The 22,412-nt window shown below is 43.0% G+C and overlaps 1 protein-coding gene across 1 annotated transcript; it reads right to left on the bottom strand.

Moving 5' to 3' along the window:
• Nucleotides 1-1,252: 1,252 nt before the first annotated feature.
• LOC102517410 (von Willebrand factor A domain-containing protein 5A) lies at nt 1,253-21,999 on the bottom strand. The gene is given in 22 exon segments (XM_032472398.1): nt 1,253-1,373; nt 1,881-2,007; nt 4,469-4,599; nt 6,213-6,341; nt 6,467-6,529; nt 10,609-10,862; nt 11,118-11,218; nt 11,499-11,663; nt 12,433-12,547; nt 15,481-15,560; nt 16,001-16,140; nt 16,343-16,430; nt 16,670-16,839; nt 20,340-20,374; nt 20,376-20,452; nt 20,735-20,796; nt 20,799-20,909; nt 21,030-21,168; nt 21,170-21,210; nt 21,213-21,252; nt 21,535-21,737; nt 21,857-21,999. Coding segments are annotated over 22 exon segments (2,394 nt in total). The 5' UTR covers nt 21,900-21,999; the 3' UTR covers nt 1,253-1,293.
• Between the last annotated feature and the right edge of the window lie 413 nt (nt 22,000-22,412).

Here is a 22,412-nt window from a genome sequence, read left to right as displayed (position 1 = left end):
TACCTTAGTGAACAGACACGGAGGTCCTGCTCCAGATTCTAGATTATTCAAGAGGAAAGAGAACAGAATTCTAATTTAACCCCTTTTTACAGGTGGGGATACTAAGGTCATGAGGGTTACATCGTCCGCCCTTTATCACCTATTTAAATAAGTGGTCAGGATTCCAACTGTGTTTTTTCTGACCCGAGCCCTTTACTTGCCTCACATAAGATGGAATCAGGCTCCACAGAAGGTACGGGGAGAGGACACCGTGTGAACAGTGGAGGCGTCAGACAAGTTGGGAGGGAAAACAAGGGGTGATAAAACCAGCACAGGTTCAATCGGTAAATCCGTAAGAGACCAGATACAACCAGGTGCAGTGCAGAGAGGGCCATGTTAACACCGATACGCAGTATTTTAGGGGACAATGAAGCAAACAGGGCCATTTCCACTCAGAGTATGTGGGACTTAAGCCGTCAGGAACACGGGGAGCTCCTTCCTCCTGGGCTGAGTAGTCTCAGTTTAGGCCTCAGGCAAAACTGCCATTCAGTCTGCTTTTTTCCTTTTTTATGCAAGGTCAATCCTGACGTAGAAGCCTCATGGGCTCAGGCTCGGACTCAGGAGTCCATTATTGCCTTCTTACTAAGACGTTTAATGATTAAGGAAAAACTGTCTCCATCAGGTTAATTCAACCCAAGTCCCTTAGGCCGTGGGAGGAAAGGCGTGTAGCCCAGGCCAGCAAAGCCCACGAAGAATCAGTCAGGAAGGCCCCCAACGGTGCTGACCCTCACAGTGGACCCCTTGTGATCGTAAGGTGATACTGACCCTGAAGTTGGCTTTCTACCCTCCCCTCCTATCTAAAAATAGAAAACTGTGTAGCTCACCAGTCTGGTCCTGATAAGTATATAAGAACAAAAATAAACAGACAAATAAAATGCAGAGAATTCTCTCATCCAGGCATTCCCTGAACATCAAGGCTGCAACCTTGAGTCTGGAGTCCACGTCACCTGCTTTTCATGTTGTCATTCTAGAAAACCAAGGAGGAACATTACTGCCTGCGAATGCTTTGAGCTCCTCCAAGAAAAGGAACAGGTTCTGGGACCACTGACCACTTGGCTGAGCACACATGCTGCAAAAAGGAAGCTCTCATCCCAGTGGAACCTGGAACAGAGAGGTAAGGTGCGCTGGGCACCCACTGCTTTTATGACAAGAAACCAACAGGACAGGTGCAAAATACAAAAAACCGCAGCAGAAGAGAGGGTAATGGGAGGACAGTAGCAGAGGAGAGGCACTTGTTTTTTCTGGACGGTGTCCTCAGAGGGCAAAGACAGCAGGATCCACAGGAGACTTCAGGAAAGTGATGGCAGCCTGCACGAGCACCTGCCTGGCAGAGCCTGGTATGAGGTGAAAACAAGAATTTGGGCTGAGAGACCGCTCTTCTCCCGGTCTCCCCAAAACCTCCCCTTAGCCCTGCTTATCTTTCTTCAATACCACTGCCTTTCTTTTTCTACTGCCCAGTCCCCTTTTCTATTCTGGCCCCAGAAATACCCAGCAGCAGTGAGACAGTAAGCCCCAAGAGGAGCAGGTGCTCCAGGTCCAGTCTTACACTCCGTGCAGGACTGAGACGACGCGGAGAGTACATGCCGCTTTGTGTCCTCCTCCCAGTCCACACTCCCCACCATGTCCCTTTCCCTCTTCACTCACCTCCTCTACACCCCCCATTTCAGACTGTACCCTCATCCAAGCAGAGAACTAGCTGGGAGACTAGAAAGGGTCTGAACCAGGATGGCTCGGGGAGGGGGCAATAAGGACCCTCTGTCAGGTCTGGAGGCTCAGGGCCTGGGGTGATGACTAGCCTCCTAAGAAGGGAAGGAGATGGAGTCTTAGGACTGTGTTCCTACCTGCATGGAGGTGGATCCAGGCTACAGCTTTCCTCTCCAGAAGCTCCCACTCACACTTCATGGGCTTACCATTGGCGTGCAGCCAGAGCACGGCCAGGACTGTAGCCCAGCTGGAGGAATCTGCATTCTGTACAACAGACAGAGACCTCCCTGAGGCCCCCAGGTTGGCAGGAAGGCCCTCCAGGAGCTGCACAAAGCTCCACTCCCCTCTCATGTACATGCCCCAGAGAGCTACCGAACGGGACCACCTGGTCTCTCTACCTCAGCTACTGCTTGCAAGGCGCGGTGCCAGGTCCTGGACCTTAGGGCAGCCATCCACTGACTCTCAGGATAGAACGACCTTAAGTGTTAAATCCAGTGAGACCACCAAGACAGTGCTTGAAACCCCACAGCAAAGATTACTCAGCAGTGATGTAAGAAACGTGTGCATGGTTGCTTTATCTTTTATAAAGTATCTTCCTGTTTTTTTCATTTGAACCCTCAGCAAAACAAACAAAAAAATGAAGAATTACCAATAACCACATTTGTAAGAGAGAAAACATTTACACAAAAGTGAAGTGATCTGCCCAAAGTCAGCCTTCTAGCAAATGTCATATTCTGACTTGAGTCATATTGTTCAACAGAAAGTCTCAGCTACAGAACAGAAAAGTCTCAGAAGGTTTCACCCGTGGCTCCCAACTGCAGTTTTTAGAGCCAGCAGATCAAGAGAAATTCCTCTTTTATATCATGATTCTTCATACTTGGAAACAGCTATTATGTCCATTCTGAGTTGCCTCATTTCAGACCAAAATTCTCAGCTCCCTTAATTCTTAAGAGGACTGCTTATGTCAAAAGAGTTAAGATTCAACCATGCTTGTTCTCCTAGACTAGAAACAAACATCACAGTGATTTTTAAAATGTATTTCCTTAAATGGACACATCTGGGGGTACACGTGCTTACAAAATCCTATGACTACCCCCCCAATACCTAATACAGATAGCTTTTCTGCCAATCAGGTTGCCTTCCCCTAATCACATTTCAGATGTGCTGATTCACCTTGTTTGTGGTCACCTAAAATCTCTGATTTTCACGTACAACAGCTCTTAAGTTATGCAGTTGAGAATTTAGAATCAGCAGAGTATCTTGGGATCCTGATCGTCTTGTCTTAATACTCTGTTCTCCTTGTTTTGTTGTATACAAATAGGAAACCACTGGTCTCCATCTTCGTTGAAAATATGGACTTTCAGAGAATTCAGAGACTGGTGAGTTTAAAATGTTTCAAGTATGAGTAAATTCATTATTCAGTGTTAAAGGTTTTCAACTGGTTTGTACTCAGTCCATAAAGTCATCATTAAAAAACTTAAGTTCCTTGTTGACATTCAGATACCCCAGGACTCCTCATCCCCTTGATTTATCGGCTCAGTTACCACGTCAGAGAGGGACGTGTTAGTCTGACAGGTCTTGTTCTCGGTGAAACCGACTTAGAACTTCATGATCCTCATAGCTTCTTCTACTGATTTATAAATTAGCCTTTTCATTATGTATTCCACAGTAATAGTTTTCAATAGAAATATAATGCTAGACACATACATGATTTTAAAGGCCCTAGCAGCCACACACAAAATATAAAATGATTTTACTAATGTGTTTACTCTGGTATACTCAAAATATTATTTGAACATATAATCAATATAAAAATAATTACTGATAAATAGTTTACATTTTTATGTTGTCTTTGAAATCAGTTTGCATTTCACAACTACAGCACACCTCAGTTCAATGAAAAATGTAATTCCTCATTTGAATTGGTCACATTTTAAGTGCTCACAAGCCACGTGTGACTGATGGATGCTGGACGAGGTGGCCCAGTTATAGGCTATCTTAAGTTCATTGAAAATTCAGAAGGACACTGGTCCTTCAGGCTACTGTCACGTGTTCTCATATTTAACAGTTTCTCAATTAGAAGATTCAGTAAGTTACCTTGAAATTCCTGGATGTAACCTGTCCTCATCAGCATACTTGAACACATTTGAAATAACTAGGTCATTCCTACTGATACGTCACCTGTCCTGCCTGCGGTGAAATTTTGTTCATTCCCGGACCACTCCCTTTAGTATAAAGAGGAGCAAAAACGTGGGTTCTGAAAACAAAGTCCTAGAATTGAGTCCAGCTCTGCCACTGACTGAGTCAACTCAGAGACAGCATCACATTTCTAACAACAGCATGAGCAGGATTTACCATATTTAATTGCTGTGGTGAATAAATAAGATCACAAATGTTAAGTGCACAGCACAGGGCCTGGCACAGAGTAACTGCTCAGTCAGTATTGGTAATTACAACTAAGATGACTGGCAGGGAATGGAATAGACGTCAGAGAGGATCTTTGCTTTCCCTTTGTCATCCATCAGCTCTAAACCATCGACTCCTACCAACCATTAATTCTCTGCTCCAGCATAGCCAGGAAAACCTTCAACCTCTTTTTATTAGAAATTAGTCTATGGCCTTGTATATTTTCCTTCCTCAGGTGAGTCATGATTCACCCCAGTTCTCATTACTGACCCCAACCCCTCAAAAATACACATACTCCTTTTTCTTCTTAGAATCTCACCTTGAGGGGGAGTGCAGCCTGTATATCTTCCAGCTTCATACCCAGGACCAAGGCCAGACCTTCATTCAGATCCCAGGAACCATCTGCCTTTTGGAGGGAAATCAGCTGCACAAGGTGATTATCTTCAAAGACTTTAGGGGAGGAAAAAAAGAGAGAGAGGACAGAAAACATGGAGCTACTGGCCCCTTAGCATACCTGAGACAGACAGGTCTGAATTCAGAGACAGGGTGTAGCGAGAGCTCAGCATTAAGCAGATCCAACCAGGAGCCCCATACTGGGACACATGCACTTTCTCTGTGACAATGCAGGCCACCAAGTGATGTGCTGACTCTAGGGGAGCTTCACTTAAAAATTCAGCAACCAGGGAAAGAGATGGTGACGCTGCTGTTTAAAGTCTTCCAGTCCTGTTTAAATGGGCCTTAAAACTTTAGTTATACTAAAAAAATTCTGGGCAAATATAGCTTGGATTTTAATTATCAAAAATTTCTAAAGAAAGCAGATGTAAAGGAAGCTGCCGACAGTGTACCTCAAAGAGCCATCTAGTATCTAATCCTGGTGGTATGAAAATTGCTTGAAGACCACGCAGTTTTCATAGAAGACCTCGCATCTGGCTGTCTATCGTATGTGATGATGCGTTTAAAGCAACTTAGAAATCAGTCAGCAAGAAAAACTGTAACTAGAAAAATAGTTCTACTCTAATGGGAAAAAAAAAAATCTCAGGCTCTGAATTGCCACAGTCTTAATTTGAATCTCAGCTCTGTTAACACTCAAAAATGGAGCAGTTATTTCACTAACGGCATCCCGGCCTTCTCTGCAAATTGCAGCATAGTGCCCAACACATGAGACGGCCGCTCACCAGCCCCCTACAAATAGTAGTTGCTAATTAATTCGTAACACCCAGCATCATTACACTGCTGGGTAATTTTTCTTTCTACTTTGATAAGAAGTTTCAAAAGAGAGAAGGACCAGAACAGAGATATTCTAAATTACTGAGCTGTTAGGACAGCATAGAAAATCAACAAAAGCTGAGCACCTGCTCTGCGGATGATATTAAGGAGGTTCTCGTGACAACCCTGCGAGGTGAGCAGTTGGGCAGCTGAGGCTCTGAGAAGGTGATTAATTTGCCTAAAACCCCACAGCAATGAGATCAGAGATCTGATCACCTTGGACCCTGAAGCCCTCTCTGTAACAGCCTTATAAGAGAGAATAAGGAAAGTGGCAAATAAGATGCTTAAACAAGTAAGTGCACAGCACAAACTCTTGCTACAAAAACTGGAGCGACTAGAAAGAAGTTGCCTTTAAGCCTGTTTTAGTAGAAAAGTCACTCCTTCATGACAAAAAACTCCGTTTGTCACGGAAATGAGAAGCCCAGCTGTTTGGAACACAAGGCAGTGACCAAGGAACACTCTTTGGTGACAGAGAGTCATCCGACAGCACCAGGAAGATCTAGCGTAAACCCAACCTGCAGAAGGATGACCAGCACAGCAGGGGCCCAAACACAGTGAGTTCAGCAGGCAAGGTGTGGGAGCTGAGATGGCAAAGGGGGGTTGTGGCCCTGAATCCTCCACTGGGTAGGTTTCAGGGTCACACACTGTAGACACAAGGACTGGACATATCTCACCCTCTGCTTGATGCTTTTCAAACAGATCACCTCCTGGGCAGAGAAAGCCAGAAGACAGCAGAGCATTGAAGATGAGTTCTTCAGTCCCCATAGGCCAGAGGATAGAACTGAGGCCCATCTCACCTGGTTGGTGAATTTCCAGGTTGGTCCTGTTGGTGGGAGGATGAGGCCTGTCCATCATAAGACAGGTCTTTTGGAGAAACACGCCTTCCTTCTTTTTTTTATGACCAAGAGCATGGGGTTTGTCTGGTCCTATATATGTGACAGACAAATACTGGTAAGAAAAAAATCCCTGGAAAGATGCCCACTTAGGGAGTGCAGGCCCTTGTTACTGATGGACATACAAGGATCGTGGCCATCCTGCTGGTGTGACATACCCAAGTAATGAGTGCTCATCCTGGGCTGAAGGACATCAGGACAGGAGGAGGCCTCTAAAGGAGCTGAAAGACACCAGGACAGACATTGGGAATGAGGCACCTTTGCTCTCTGTATTTGAGACACAAACCCTCCTACCCACGTCAGCCTCAGCCACTGTCTTTACTGTGCATTTCTTCTTCTTCCATGAACCCACCTCCTGCACATACCCTCATCCCCTGAGCCCCTTATAACTGTGCTTTCTGGAGCCCTTGATACATGTCAACAATCTTTCCTGCATCTTTAGTTTCATCACAGGAGGCTTCTTCCAACTATTTATCTTAACTTAAAACTCTTTTTTACTTAGTTCCAAAAACCTGTTCTCCCTCTACCTGCTCCAATGGCAGTTGCTCAGGATACCAATACCCCAAGTGCCCGGGTTTGGGAGGTGTGGTTGGAAACCTCTTCAATCCCAATTGCTGCAACTAGATCATTATTCCTCCACCCTAACCTGGATTACCTTCCTCATATCCTCCCCTGCTGTCAACCTCTAGCCTCTTTGTCACTCCCCATCACTCACTGAAGGGTCTGAAAATAGGTCACAGACTTCCACTTCATTGCAAGACCTGCCACCCTCTTGAGAGGTTTCAATACCCCTACAGATAACCTATCCAACACCCTAATTCAAAATTTCTTGACTTCCTCAAATCAAATGGTTTCAGCCTCCCATCTACTTCACCACTCCCTCCCAAGCTAGGACCTTGTTATCAAGTAGAATTGTTCCACCTTAAAAAAAAAATGAAAAAAATTTTCTACTTTTAAGATACAGTATCCACTTTTCCCCCAGGTTTCTAACAGAGATTCCTGTTTCACATAGTCTTTGACTTCATCTGGATCTCTAAATTTTTTTTTAAACATTTTCTAAATTTTTTTTCCGCTGTTTTTTTTTCCCCCTATGAATCAACTTCCTTCTATCTTTACTTTCTTCTCTGTTCAGCTTGACTCTCAGGTCCAACACTTTCCCACTCTCATTAACAATATCTTCATTTCCACTGTCCCTGACTTCCTTTTCATCACACCCACCTGACAAAACCCCAGCCTCAAAATTAAGCCAGCACTGCACTCCCTTCTTACTCCAAAGCTGCTGAGTACTGCTGAAATGAATCATATAAGCTGTGATTCCTTTCAGTAGTTTGGTGCCACTAAAGTCAAGGTATCAAACTAAACTGGACCCTCAGTGCTCCTTGACAAATGCCCTCTTTCTCCGTGGGTGTTTTACCCTTCAGTCTTCCACAGGGATATTCCAAACTCTTCCCTCAAATTCTCTACCGCTTCTCATCTCGTGCTCATTAGATACTCTTGCTTTCATTAAAACTATAGAAAAAACTAGCATACAGAAGCTCGAAAAACCTGTCTTCCAGCCTGTGACCTGACATCTGCTCCCATCACCCTTCCTCGACATCCTGGCAGTCGTGGGAGAATGTCCTGATACTTGGCAAGTTAAAGGCTGATCCCTCCACTGCTGCTCCAGATCTCAGCCTCTCTCTTCCTCAAACACGCTCCCCAATAAGCTACTCTTTTCTGCCGCAGGACTGTCCACCCTCTCTACTGGCACTTTTCTATTAATATTACAACATCCTCAAGTCTCTCCCATTCTGAAATTTTAAGGAGACACAAAAAATCCCACCCCAACTCTACGACGTCCTCTGTAGATATCACTCTCTGTTCCCTCCCTTTTACAGCTTAACATTTATAAAGTCTTTGTTGAAGTTCTCACTGTGTCCCTCCATTCTTCTCCCAAGTTCAGTGAGCATCTTTTTGACCATTACTCTGAGCTCTTTACCAGGCAGATTACTTATCTCCATTTAGTTCTTTTCCTGAGGTTTTGTCTTCTTCTGTAGGTTGGAACATATTCCTCTGTCTCCTCATTTTGCCTATTTGTGGGTTTTTTTCCTATGTATTAGGTCAGTTAGCTCCTCCTCCCAGTCTTGAAGAAGTGGCCTTCTTTAGGAGATGTTCTGTGGGGTTCAGAAGTGCATTCCCACCTGGCCAACAGAGCCAGGTGCTCAAAGGGTGTCCACGATGTGGGCTGTGTGCCGGCCTGCTGTGACAGCCGCTGCAGGGTGCTGGTGGAGCGGGGGGAGGCTGCTCCCAGATCAGCTTCAAAGCCTGGCTGCAGCTGCTAAAGGGGGCTGCTGGGCAGGGATACCACTTGGCCAGCTGTGAGGCCGGACCAGGGCACAGGTGGTCAGGGATCTCAGTGGGGCCTGCCCATGGGTGCTGACAGGTACAAGGGAGAATTCCAGAATGGTACCAGTCAGCACCAGCATCAGCAAGGTAGCCTGAGACCACGAAACTGGCCCCTGCCGGTGTCCCAGGCCTGGGGGAGCACCCCTACTGGCTCCTGCCTCTCTGGCAGACACCTGAAGGTTCGTAAGTTGGTCCCCTTCACCTGTGGTACATGAGCTTTTCAGTCGGGTGTTCCTGTGCTGTTTTTTGGGTCAGGTAAGTCTGCACACGAGCCCTTTCAGAGCAGGTTTTCCATGCCCTTCAGTTCTGTTTCCCGGGCATCGTCCTCATCAGCTGTCAAAGCCTGGTGTTTTGGAGTTAATCTCTTGTGGAGGATCTAGTGTTTGTGGTGCCTGAGGCTTAGCTCGCGGTCCTCACTCTTCAGGGAAAAGATCTTTACCTGTGTGATCCCTTCTCAGGGGGGTGGCCGTGGCTGGGTGTGGGTTCTTCCTTCCTAAGCCTGAATCTCTGCCTTTCCAGCCTGCCTAGATGCTGCCCTGTCGCCCTTGGCTGGGGAGACTATTCGTCCAGCTCTCAGGCCCCTCTCTGAGGGGACTATTCCATGTGCAGTTGTGGATGTGCTGTGTTCTTGGGAGGAGGTGACTCAGGATCTTCCTACGCTGCCATCTGGAACCCTCTCCTCTCATTTACTCTTTAATATTCTATAATATGGTTCTTTCCTGACCTAAGCCAGTAAAATTGCTTGTAGTTAGATAAGAGAGGGCTTCTTTGACATTAACCCAATAGTCTCTTTTCAGTTTTTACTGTGATTTTTCTGCGGCATCTAATACTTTGATAACTCTGTGTGTTACATCATGGTTTCCTTTTGTTTTGACAATGTGCTCATTTCTTTTCTTCCTACTTCATCTCTTTTCATTCTCATTTGGAAAGTCCTCTGCCATCCATTCCTAGACACTGGATATTCTTCAGTGTTTCTATTTCATTCCCCTCCCCCCTTTTTAAAATCAGCTTTATTTTTATTTTATTTTAAAAAAAATTTTAATGGAGGTACTGGGGATTGAACCCAGGACCTTGTGCATGCTAGGGAGATGCTCTACTGCTGAGCTGTACCCTCCCCCCGTTTCATCCCCCTTCTCATCTCATTTAATACCTGCCCTCTGAATAGTCTGATACATTCTCATGAATTTACTTATTACCTAGAGCTAAATATTACCAAATGTGTATCTTCACCCCTTGACCACTTTTCTGAACACCAAATCCATCTTATTCCCTTTCTACTGGGCAGCTTCTTGTAGATATTCCATAGAGATCTTAAGTGCAGAATGCTCAAAAATAATTCAACATTTTACCCCCTAAACTTATTTTGTTTCTCAATTTAAATAAATAGTACCCAGTGGTCCAAACAAAAATTCTGGGTTCACCTTGAAGCCTGCCTCTAGAGCTGACATCACACATTCCCCTCCAGCTGCACAGTCCTGCCCAGGAAATTTCTCCACCCGATTCTAACCCTTAAGCTCCTAATATCTATAATCAAGCTTGCTTGGCTTATGCCTGAGACAGTCCTAGCAATCAGCACGCATTCCCACACTGCCAAGTAGGTTATCAGCCATCCAGGTAGTCACTAACCGTCTAATTATCAATAGGATAAATCAGCTTCAAATTTAGACAGTGTGATTCTCAATGTTCATGTGTATTTTCTGTTGTCATTTTCCTTCTCTTAGCCTTTGGATTATTTTAAATCTCCTTTCCAGTGGAATATATCTAGCTCCCCAGGAAATAAATGTTAAACACCACACAGAAATTCTAGATACGGAGGGATTTAGGATCTTTCACAAACTTTTCCTTTAAATATGGTGTTCAGATATCCAAGGCCCCTTATTTTACTTTATTCGACTTCGAATGGGGTAAAACTCACCACCACCTCCACGGAGCCGTGGCATCGATGCCGCACAGAATATAAATGGCCTTGGAATGTCCCTGCGAAGCAGTGGCCCCTGAACTGGTTTGTTGAGGTCCTTGTTGATGGCAATGAAAGCTGTGTAGGAGCTTATGACTCCACACTCAATACTGACTTTCAACACATCTTTTTTATCACTTGCTGGAGTCTCCCTGAAGCCCATGTCCTTGGTCTGGAGAAAGGACTTGGCTGCAAGTCGGTGAATGGTGAGGCTGAAAGAAAAAAAATCCTATGATTTAGGGGAAAGCACACATGGGCCAGTTATTCAGGGCCCTCAAAAGTTAGGGACGGCAAAAGGAAGAAACAGCCAGGTGAGGCAAGGTACAAGATGTAAATGGGTAAGAAAGGAGAAGCCATTGTAGGGACACAATTGAGCTGCAAAGTAAAAGGAGGAAACCAACCCCAAAGGATGGCAAAGAAGATAGAAAGAAAGAAAAGAAAAGAGCAAAGGAAAACTGAATTCTCACTTGGCATCGTGCTTGGGTTGTAGAGAAAATGCCACCTTATTCTCAAAACTCTTGCCCTGGAGTGCGTACTTGAGACAAACACCTCCTGTTGACTCTGCTGGCTACAAATTAGAGAAGGGAAGAAATGACAGAAGGAAGAGATCACCAAAAGAAGGGTCAGAACTGGGGCAGCTCCCCAACCCAACACATTAAAATTTCTGTCTAGGAACCTGGTAGCTCAGGAAACCAGAGGCTGGAAATGATGGAGAAGGGAGCAGGCTGGCTCCACCTGGTAAGTGCAATCTCTTGCTGACACCCTTCCAGCTTTAATGACATTGTCCAGAGCAGAGTTTGGGGCAATCGCTACTCTGACTAGAGGAACAAACAAGAATGGAAACTCACCGGCATCATCCCAGTCAACTGGGCATAGACGATTAATCTCTGACCCTTAAAGATGACAGTCTGTTCTGGGGAAAGCATTTTAGCAGATAGACCTTGAGGCAAATCCCAGCTCAGAGAAACATCCTCTACCACAGGCTGCAGAGAGTGTTTCAGGGCTCTAAGAGCCTGGTGGAGGAAAGAGAACAGAATAAGCACAGAAGTAACGGCAACACTGAATGATTAACTGAATGTCGAGTACCGTGCCACGTGTGTGCTGTGCAGCACAGCACACGCTCTGCCTGTTCCTTAACTCTCCACGCGGAGATGGGCATTGTCACTCTCGCTTTACACATGAGGAAGCTAAAGCCGAGAGATTTAATAACATAATTATGGAATAATGACCATCTGGGAACGGAGACCCTGGAGAAGTAGGGATTAGACAAGAGATGGCACCAACTGGGGAAGAAGAGTCTAGATATATAACCAGAGGTGCAAGGTGACTTCCCGTGCATCCTAATCAAATGGAGTATCTACTTACCTACCACCTCTCCCAATCTACCAGACATACTACAATTGTTCCAGCTTTTCTTTGAACGATATGCGTGGAGGATAGGATACAGTACCAAAAGAGATCCTAAAGCACATACCTGGAATCTCAATCATGGCAGTCACAATTCTTAGTTTCTCTGATTCTGGTCTTAAACACAGAGCCCTAACCTCTTCCAGTCTCCGGGCTTCCAACTGTTAGCACCAGATGCCATTTCTCAAGAAACTCCACTGGGCCCCTTTTGCGTAAGGCCAGAAGGAGCCCCACTAAAGATACATAGCCCAAGGCCTTAGGGATATAAGAAAATGAACTTGGCAGCAAGTTGTTGCCCCTGCCCTTGCAGAGTATCCCACTCTGCTCTGCAGTGTCCATGGATTGCCAGCTCTCGACACAAGGTCTGTCCCTCACCTTGGACTGCATCCTCTCCCTGCCTGTGATAAATTCCGAAGCACCCTGTGATACCCGGGCAATGCCTTTTATTAGGCTGGTGGAGGCTCCTTCTCCAATACCAAATGAAAAACATCTGCAATTGTAAAAGAAGAGGTTAGAAACAGACACTAAAAAAGTGAAATTATAAAATTAATACATAATGGTCAAAAATAAAAAGATAGTCTTCCTGCTTGACCAAAAGTGTAACAGCTACCTTTTATTAAGCATATTCTGTATTTCAGGAGGTCAAATGCTTTAAATTAATCCTGTGATTTAATCATCACAAGGTTCCTAAGAGATAGACTTCTGCTTCATTTTGCAGATAAAGAACTGAGGCCCAAAGAATTTTTAAAAACATGTCCAACATCACACACCTACTGAATGGCAGCAGTGGCATTTGAGCACCTGTCTGACTACAAAGTGCCCCTAGCAAACCATTGTATATCATACTGATTCTAGAAGCAGAAAAAAACAAAATAACAGGACTACATCCTCATCGATTATTTTAATAACCAATCCAAAGAATGAGTTTATCAGAAAGGGTACGAGTTAGGGAAAAACAGACACTGCCATCAGTATTTGACTAACATTCTCCTAGAGCCACATCTGCCCTGGCAAGGCTAGTTTAGTTGAGGAAAAGGTGCACCCTGCTCTTCTAACTGGAGGGTCCTCTCCCTGCCCTAGTCCATGTGCACCAAATAGCTTTTTAATCACAATTTGGATTCCCAAACAGAACTGTCTGTGAACAGCGAATGTGTTGATAATTCAAATACAAGCATTTGTGAAAGCATGAAAAACATAGTTTTCATTGTAAATTAATTCACTGTAATTTTGGCTTCCATATCAGTCTCTTGTCATTGGGAAATTTTCTTAATATGATAAAGGATATCTACAAAAAAATTTATAGCAAACAATCACACTTATTGATGTAATGTTTAACATGTTCCCTCTGAAATCCAAGATAATGATGCCAGCTACGACCGCTTCTATTCAGGTTTGTACTAGCGGTCCTTTCAAGGGCAATACAAAAAGGAAGAAAAGTAAAAATTAGTGAAGCAAATGTGGTAAAAGGTTATAACTGGTGGACCTGGGTGAAAGGTATATGAGGATCTATTGTTCTGTTCTTGCAACTTCTCTATAGGTTCAACTTTTTTTTAATAAAATATTAGAAACATATATTTAGAAAAATCAAGAAAGACCTAAATAAATGGAATGAAGTACCATGTAAATACATTGGAATACTTAATATAGTAAATACTAAGTTCTCCCAAAACTGACCTATAAAGTTGATGATCAGTATATCAACCAGCTCCTTTTTTTGGTAAAAACTGTCAAGTTAATTTTAAAATACAAAGAGTCAAGAATAACTAAGACAACCTTGAAAAATAGCAAAGTTGAGGACTTACTCTATTGAAAATCAAGATTTCAGAATGTTGCATTAATTTATATGGTGGAATCCTGGTACACGTCTAGATAAATAGACCAATGGAATGGAACAGGGGATGCAGAAATAATCCATACATACATAGAAGCTTATTTGTGACAAAAATGGCTCTGCACATCAGTGAGGAAAAGACAGACTTTTCAATAAAAAATACAAGGTCAGTGTGATACTCACATTAAAAAAAAAAAAAATGAAACCTGGCCCTACCATACATAATGACAAAAATAAATTCCAGGTGAAATGTAGATCTAACTATAAAAGAAAATATAACAAAACTTCTGGAAAATAACAAAGGAAAATAGCTTCATGACCTTGAGCAGGGAAAACTTTTTTAACAGGACACACAAAAACACTAACTATAAAGGAAAAGACTGAAAAAGCAAACTATATTAAAATTAAGAACAACTGTTAATCAAAGGATACTATGCTGAGGGTGAAAAGGAAAGCTGTAGAATGGGAAAATATATTTCTAGAACATATCAACAAAGTGCTTGTATCTAAACTGTAGCATGGACTACAAATCCATAAAAAAGGAAAATCTAATAGAAAAAAATAGGAAAGCCTTGAAGATACATCACAAAAAATACAGCATCTAAGTGGTCAGTAAATATGAAAAGGTGCTCAACTTCATTAGTATTGAAAAAATGTAAATTAAAAGTGAAATGAGCTACTGCTACATGCCCACAAAATTAGTTAAAATTTGAAATGACAATGCCAAATTTTGGATAGGAAATGAAGGCGATTGGAACTCTCAAGCATGCTGATGTGAATTTAAATTAGTAAACTGGAAAAGTGCTTGCCATTCCCAAGCAATTCCACAATTATGTCAATATTTGTGTGTATGTATATTATGCATATACACTCATTTATATGAATATAAATATGTATACATGAATATATATGTACATACAAAAAAAGTATGTACAGAAAATGCATGTACAAGAATGTTCATAGAAGCATATTTTTAACAACTAAACCGAAGTCCATCAGCAGTAGAATCAGTAAGTGAAATGGTATAATCATCCCATGGAATACTATACACCAATGAAAATTATGGTTTCAAGTAAAATATGTATGAATCTCAACATACAGCCGAGGGAGAGAAGCAAGATACACAGAAACAGAAACGTGCTGTATCACTCACTTACTTTCATTCAAAAATAAGCAAAAATAACCCTTTGTAAGTCAGGAAGGCTATTTCCTTTAGAGGGGAAAAAGTGGTTAGTGATTAAAAATGGGATGTGATGGAAAAAGAGTAGTGATAGAGGTACTAGAAACATTCTAGGTCTTCAATTGTGTGATGATTATACACGTGTGTTCACTTTGATAATGTATCCAGCTGTATACTTATAGTTGTATGGTTTTCTGTATGTCTTACTTTGATGAAAATGTTTATAAGCAGAGAAAAAAAAAGTCTTACTGTTCAATTTTTGTTTCCATTGTGGTTTAGAGAGAAAAGAGGACAATGATTTTGTTGTATGGTTGATGTTACTTAGAAAATTACTTTTTTCTTTTAGTAGAGAAAAATAAATAGAAAAATATTGTCAGTTGGTAATAAAACTAAGATCACATCCTCTTCATACCTGTGCTTTTGACCATTGCTCTCAACTTCTTTAATTACCCTAAACGTGTCGGAAACTTCTCCGTCTGTGAACACAAATAGCTGGAGAAGGAAAGAAGACGTTCATTAAGTCTCTGTGAAGGTTATTTAAAGATACCAGAATTTGGCCTTGAAAAAACCCAGTTTTTTCATTCCAGAGACTCTGATGCCTCTTCACACAGGAAATTTCTAATATTCCATAGTCACCTGCACCATGTTCTCACATGGTCTGTTCACAGCCCTGGAAATAGTCAGCATCCCCTACTAGTTTCATCCAAGGCATCTGTGGCACTCCACAAAAGCAATTCCATGGTTCACAGTCCATAACATGGAGCTAAGGAAAAGGAATTCTATTAAATGCCCCTTGTCTTAGTCTCTTATCATGTAAGACTAAATTAACATACCATATTTCAACAATCCTGCCATGAAGCCCAGAGCTAGCGATTCTTGAACAGAGACTCCACCCTCTCTGTCCCCTCTGTTGGCTCTGTTCCAATTCTCACCTGTAGGGGGTGGCCTGGGATGGACGGTCCTCCATAAATGGCCTGGAGTGGCGCCAGCATTTCCGTACCCCCTAGGTCAGCCCGCATAAGCTTAACTCTCCTCAGTGCCTCCTCCATGGTACAGCTGATCGTACTTCACGCTCTTCCTGAGAAAAATAAACACGCCTAGTGACATGATAGCTCGACACTGCCCAGGACTAAGTCCCTGAATCGTGAGGTCAGGTAAACCACCTTACCCGACACGTCCAATGCCAAGGTCAATTCCCCAGTAACCCCTTTAACAATCTAGTCCTCTCTTTAAGGTGTCTTTTTGGATTCTCTATGGCTTTTCTAGAAACTTACGGAAGAATGCCTCATAAGAAGATCCAAATCCATAGATGTTGAAATAACAGCCAATAGGCAAACTCTTCAGAATCAAAATGAGTGTTTCCTGCAGGAAGAAAATTGAGACAGTTGAGAAAGGATCCTTTCAGACACACAGACCCGGCCAACCTAACTCTTGAGAAGTGGCTTTTACCCCCTTTGATGCCTCTGGGCCCTTATATTCCAAGGCTAGCCTCACAGTGGCCACGTTAGCGGTAGCTCAGATGAGGGATGGACCCTAATTTCATCCCTGAGATTCACTCCCACTTGAGCAAGTGACCAGAAAAAGAAAGACACTAGTTTTACCTTGGCTGCCTCGATGCGTGGCTGAGATTTATTTTGGTTACTCATGGGGCTTTGCATACTTCCTGAACGGTCCATGAGGAAGACAAATTCTCCACAGGCAGCTGATGGCTGAGCTTCTGGGATATTTGGGTAGAAACTCACCATTGCAACTGGGTCTCCCAACAAACTATCTATTCAGAAAGGATAAGGATGCTGTAAGACAAAAGGGAACTCAAGAATCCTAAAGACCTGAAGAATCAAATGTGATGAGTTACAGAAGGAGCTGAGAAAACAAAATCTGCAACAGTCTGATCTTTATTCTGTATCTGCTGGCAAAGGGTTTGAGGTGAGTTACACACACATAAAAGGTATAGAAGCAGAACAGATTTGAAAGAGAAGAAAGAGGGCAGAGGTTACAACCACAAGCAGTAATTAAATACTGTACCTAATCTCCTAGCAGCTAGGAGTGAAATACATTAAGTTACAATGTCTCAGCATTTGCCAGAAGAATGAAGCTATTTTATTTGCACAGACACCTTCTCTGCAAATCAAATAAATGGGAAATGTATTGCATGGGTCCTTAAGTCTTCATTTCAGCTTTGAAAAAACTGAGGCTTATGTGGACGATTCTCACATTGACAGTTTACAAGAGCTGAGAGTGTAAGTGTCATACATGGCACCGAAAGTCCCTCTGCTTTGGGTATGAAGCGCTCACTGATGTTCTCCAGAAAAAAGAAAGAGAAGCACTAAAATACGTGCCGGACTCTAATACTAGCATTATCCAAATAATAATATGGAGGAGACCGTGGAGACTAGCCGATGCCACCAACTTGCTAAAGCCACGGCTGTGATTCTGTTTTGAGGAGTGACTGAAAACAGATGCAAGAGAAGAAATGAGACTGACTGGGTTATATCAACTCTAGTTTACAGCTTAGAGGATATAAGAGGACAGAGAATTAAATTCCAATGTCCTATTTTTATAAAGCAATTCCAGGATTATAGGTCTAAACTGTTAGCAGCTCTAGAATTCAGAAGGATTCTAGGACCTGGCTTAGTTCAATCTCTTAACTGTGGAATACCTCAATAACCAAACTGGTTTCCAAATAAAATGGGTGTGGCTCAGCAAATATTTGATAGAACATGGGTTAAAAAATAACCCTTACATAATCCAGACCTCTGGATATATAATGGAAGAGAAGCTTTTCTTTTTTTTTTTTAAATGGGCAAGGTCAGTTCCTTTCCATTCTGAGAGACAGGTGGTTGTAGTAGGGCTGACACTGTACTGGGAAGTGAGAAAGGCTGCCGTGACAATAAAATGAGTTAATATTTATAAACCGTTCAAACAACGCCAGTAAACAGAAAACACTATATATGTATTGTCTACTGTAATTCTTTTGGCATGGCTCAAATTATTTCCACCTCCACGAGTCTCAGCTTCCCCTTTTTTAAACAAGGCATTTTGAACCCTAACTCCTCTGCTTGCTAGCCTGTTTCCTCATCTGTGGAATCAAGGTAGTAATATCTACCTTAAGGGTATTTTAAGGATTAAATGATATAATACCCTTAAGGAGCTCGGTCTAAGGCTCAACTCAGCTTAAGCTCTTAATAATAATCTCATAAATTAATAAATTCTTTATGTACTTATTTTTATTAAACATGTTCTTAATAAGGAAAGTACATTCTAATTTTTAAAAATATCCTGTGTATTTCTGTCACTTAGTGTTATGCTCCATTCAGCAGAACTCTAAATGACTTCAGTGAGCCGGGCAGGCGGTTGTCCTTTGCTACTTTGGATAGATGGACAAAGCAAGTCATCTTGACCAAATACATGATCTAGAAAGCAAGATTTGAGCGGCCCTGCTGGAAGGGATTCACAGACTCATAAAGGCTGCCCCTGATCTCCCCCTATGGCCTGCAGAGCTGGGAGCAGATGAGGATTCTGCCCAGGGGCCAGGGGAACATCTTGGAAAGAAAGGGCTTGACATCTCAGTCCTTACTGTTTGAGGTCCAGCATTATAAAACTGTTCTCTGGTGGATTAAAAATAATCCTAACTAAAGACCAGGTCACTGTCCGTGGGAGAAGGTCAAGGACACTCAAGGGAGAACTCCCCAAAAGGAAAGGACAAAATCAGGTAACCAATGTACAAACAGAGCAGAGGGCTTCCCTGGCAGAGAAGCTGTTGCAAACCGGGTTAAAGCTGGGAGCTCCTCGAATAGCTGTGGCACCAGCAGCTTCTCCTGAGGAAAAATGGTTGAACAAGTGAGGGCAAACTAAGGAGTCCCAATTCATGAGCTCGAGCGTGCAGCTACAGTTGTCAGTGAGAGAGAAGGATGGCCTAGAAGACCAACTACAGGGAACTGTCACAGCAGTTGTAGATATACAAGAGCCTACCCCAAGCCATAGGGACTTTGCTCATACGGTCTCCAAGAATGCTTCCATTCCACCAACGTGAAAACTGGAAGCAGCCAGTATTCCTCCAGCCATGCGTCACGGTCCCTGCAATGCAGAGGCCTGGCAGCCCAGGAAGACCCCAAGAGAACAGCAGACTGACGGTTACACCCGTGTATAATTACAAGGAACAGTACGCATATATTAAGGAAAATTTAGAAACAAGAAACTAAAGAAATTAATAAACTAACGTTAAGAAACTAAACACAGCTTAGAAATTAAGAAACAAACACAAGATGAAAAAGCTCTGGAGGTGGATGGTGATGGTGGTTGCCCAACAAGGTGAAATGTACTTAAAGTAGTGAAATTACATACATAAAATTAGTTATAATGGTAAAGTTGAAGTTATATAAATTTTACTGCAATAAAACAGAATTCCAGGTGAGATTACATGAAGACATGAATCAATCAGAAGTTATTCATTAGATTTAAAAAGTTAAAAAAGTAAATTTAGTTGTCATCTAATCACGTTTACTACTTGCATACTTCCTGGTTTTTTTGTTTTTAATGTTTTTCCCAATGCATAGGTTATTTCCTAGTAATAATCTATTTACATAACTCACTTTTAACATTCTTTGGAAGCCTTTTTTCCATATTTCAACCTATCAATGTACATTATTTTAGTAGCCACATAATGACCTGTCAAATACATCTAGCACAGTGAATTTAGCCGCAGTAAGACATTTTGATTGTTTACTAGTGCATTTTTAACTTATACTTAGATTTATTTTCCTATGTAAGATTCCTGAAATTAGAATTACCAAAATAAACATGTATTTTGATACATATGGCCACATTTCCTCTCAAAAGACTGATGCCAAATTATTTTGCTTCAAGCAATCTCTGAGTTTCAAATTCATCACACCTTTTAAAGCATGAGCATCATCAGATTTGGAAATCTTTCATAACTTGAAAAGTGAAAATGTCACATCATTATTTTAATTTTATTTTTATTTTATTTGTATTTAGAGACTGATCATTGTCACAGTTGTTTGTAAATTAGCTGTTTCCTCTTGTGAATTATTTGTTCATGTCCTTTGTTCACCTGCTGATCCACTTAAATTGCCTACAAAACATAACCAGATGATACTCACTGAACTTAACCATTTTTGCACATCGCAGTGTAAGCCATGTCAATGTCCTACCCACTGCTGGATAGAAGGAAAGAAAACTGAGGGTAATTTGAAGATAATTCCAAAAAAATTACCCCTTAGGAGGTAACCACAAGGAGAAAGAAAATACCTGGCTTTGTTTCGGGTTCCCCCATCTCCACGGCTGCTGGGGGCATGCACCTCACTATAATAAATCAGGAGTTCCACGTCTCGATCAAATTTGTGTCCATCAGCCAAGGAAACCTGAGTTGGGAGCAGACAGAGGAGCCATGCTAGAACTGTCACTGCTTATGAGGCTGAGGTCATAGCTGAGGGCTCCAGGCTGCTGCCACAAGGGAGCATGACCAGGAGCAGGGGCAAGAAAGGAGAGAAGGCTCTGGAGATTAAAGAGGGATAAGGAAGGAGCACAGTGTGATTCCCTCTGGGTTAAGAAGAAGAAGGAACATTTAGGAAGAATTCAGTGAAGACCAAGGTCAGGATCTAAAGAAAAGGGGTACCAGCAACGATAATGCTCTCCTGAACTACCTGAGCAGAAGTCTTATTATCCCCCAGGTACTCAATAGGACTCAAGGAGCAATTGGACTGATCCTCTCGATGCCGTGCTGGGAACTGACAGTGGCAACCATGCTGATTGTGTAGGGCAGGTCCTCCAGAGGGACCACAGGAGTCTTCATTGTAAGGCAGCTGTCCTCAGGGCATCCTACAAAACGTTCCCTTAGTTCTGTTTACCCTTCCCACATGTTTTAGCACCCTACAACCTTGCAAGGGTTTCCGCAATTCTATCTCCCACCAATAGTATTCGAAAGAAGAGGATATTCACCGGAGAGTTGGTAGCGAGGATTCAGGATCGCTGGGAGCACGTAGCGCAGAGCCCCATCTGCTTCCAGGGGCAGCTCCTGCACGTACTTGAGGGTGAGCGCCACCTTCGACCCAGGGCGGAGGTTCCCCACGTTGCAAAAAGAAGACATCCCTGGAGCAGTCGTCCTCCTCTAGTAGGAAGGCTGGTGGCCCTGGCTGATGGCGTTCTCATAGTTGGCGTGTGCCTAAGGAGAACAAGGGAGGGCAGGCGGCGTGGCTGACGAAGATGCAATGGTACAGAAAACAAAGACTGGTGGGGAGGGACCATGATTGGTCTTGCCAAGTTCACAGCTCTACTTTGAGCGCCTCTGACTGACTTTCCCTCCAAATGATTTTAGGAAAATGGCAGTTAGAGGGGGAGTGAATGAAAGCATTCGGTTAGCACTTTTGTGACTGCATTTGCTGGAGACCCTGATGAGTATGCGTCAGGGAGAGAAGGAAGGAGATGAAGTACTTATCCCTAGTACCTCCGTCTTGTCCTGTAATTCCGCTTTAATTATACTCCCATCCACCATGGCCTCGAAGCTATAGACAGCTGAGTCTTCATCCATGGGAAACACAAAGAAGGCCTCCAGAGGAACTTTCTCCTCATTCTCATAGTTTAAGGTTGCAGACACGCCAGCCACAAACTCACAAATGGACAAGGTCACAGAGATGCTCTTCAGTGGTACTGGGGATAGACCAGAGTTCAGGAGTTCAACAAACGTTAATAGAACACCTCCTGCAGGCTGGGCATTGTGCTCAGTGCCAAAGACGCAGTGGCAGGTAGGAGTCACGAATCAGGCTTACCTGGCTCCTCCTGGCGGGTTAGCAGGCCACAGGGGCACACCATGGTGACGCAGGGTTAATGTGGAAAAGACACGGTGAACAGAGAGACAGGTTGGGAATTATCCACTCAAGTACCAGGACCTTACGTGCTGCTCTCTGGCATAAGACTAATTCCAGGCTTAGTGATGAGCTAGGAAGCTAGAAAACGCTGGAAAGGAGGAGAAAAGATGTTACTTAAGGCTCCTTCTACACGTCACACCCAGGCGGGAAAGCTGTAGATTCCCTAAGTACCCACGAAAAGGAAATCTCTGAAATGCCTGAGGCTGGTTCAAATTCTGCCTCCACTTCTCATTTATTTACTACACCACTCCTTAGGAATACTGAATAATAATTAGCTTAGCCCCTCTTTCTAAAATGAAAACCGTAATACCTAAACATCATATATGCATATGTGAATACATGTGAAGTCCTCAGAAGAGCGCCTGGCCTATCAGAAACACGTCATCAATGCTGATGGACATTAGTGTTGTTACTGTCACTGTTGTCACTGTTGTCAGATACACCTCTGCCATTCCTT

Source organism: Camelus ferus, chromosome 33 (genome assembly GCF_009834535.1).
Source record: "Camelus ferus isolate YT-003-E chromosome 33, BCGSAC_Cfer_1.0, whole genome shotgun sequence".
Taxonomy (NCBI): Eukaryota; Metazoa; Chordata; class Mammalia; order Artiodactyla; family Camelidae; genus Camelus; species Camelus ferus.
This window is presented reverse-complemented; position numbering and strand designations above follow the sequence as displayed.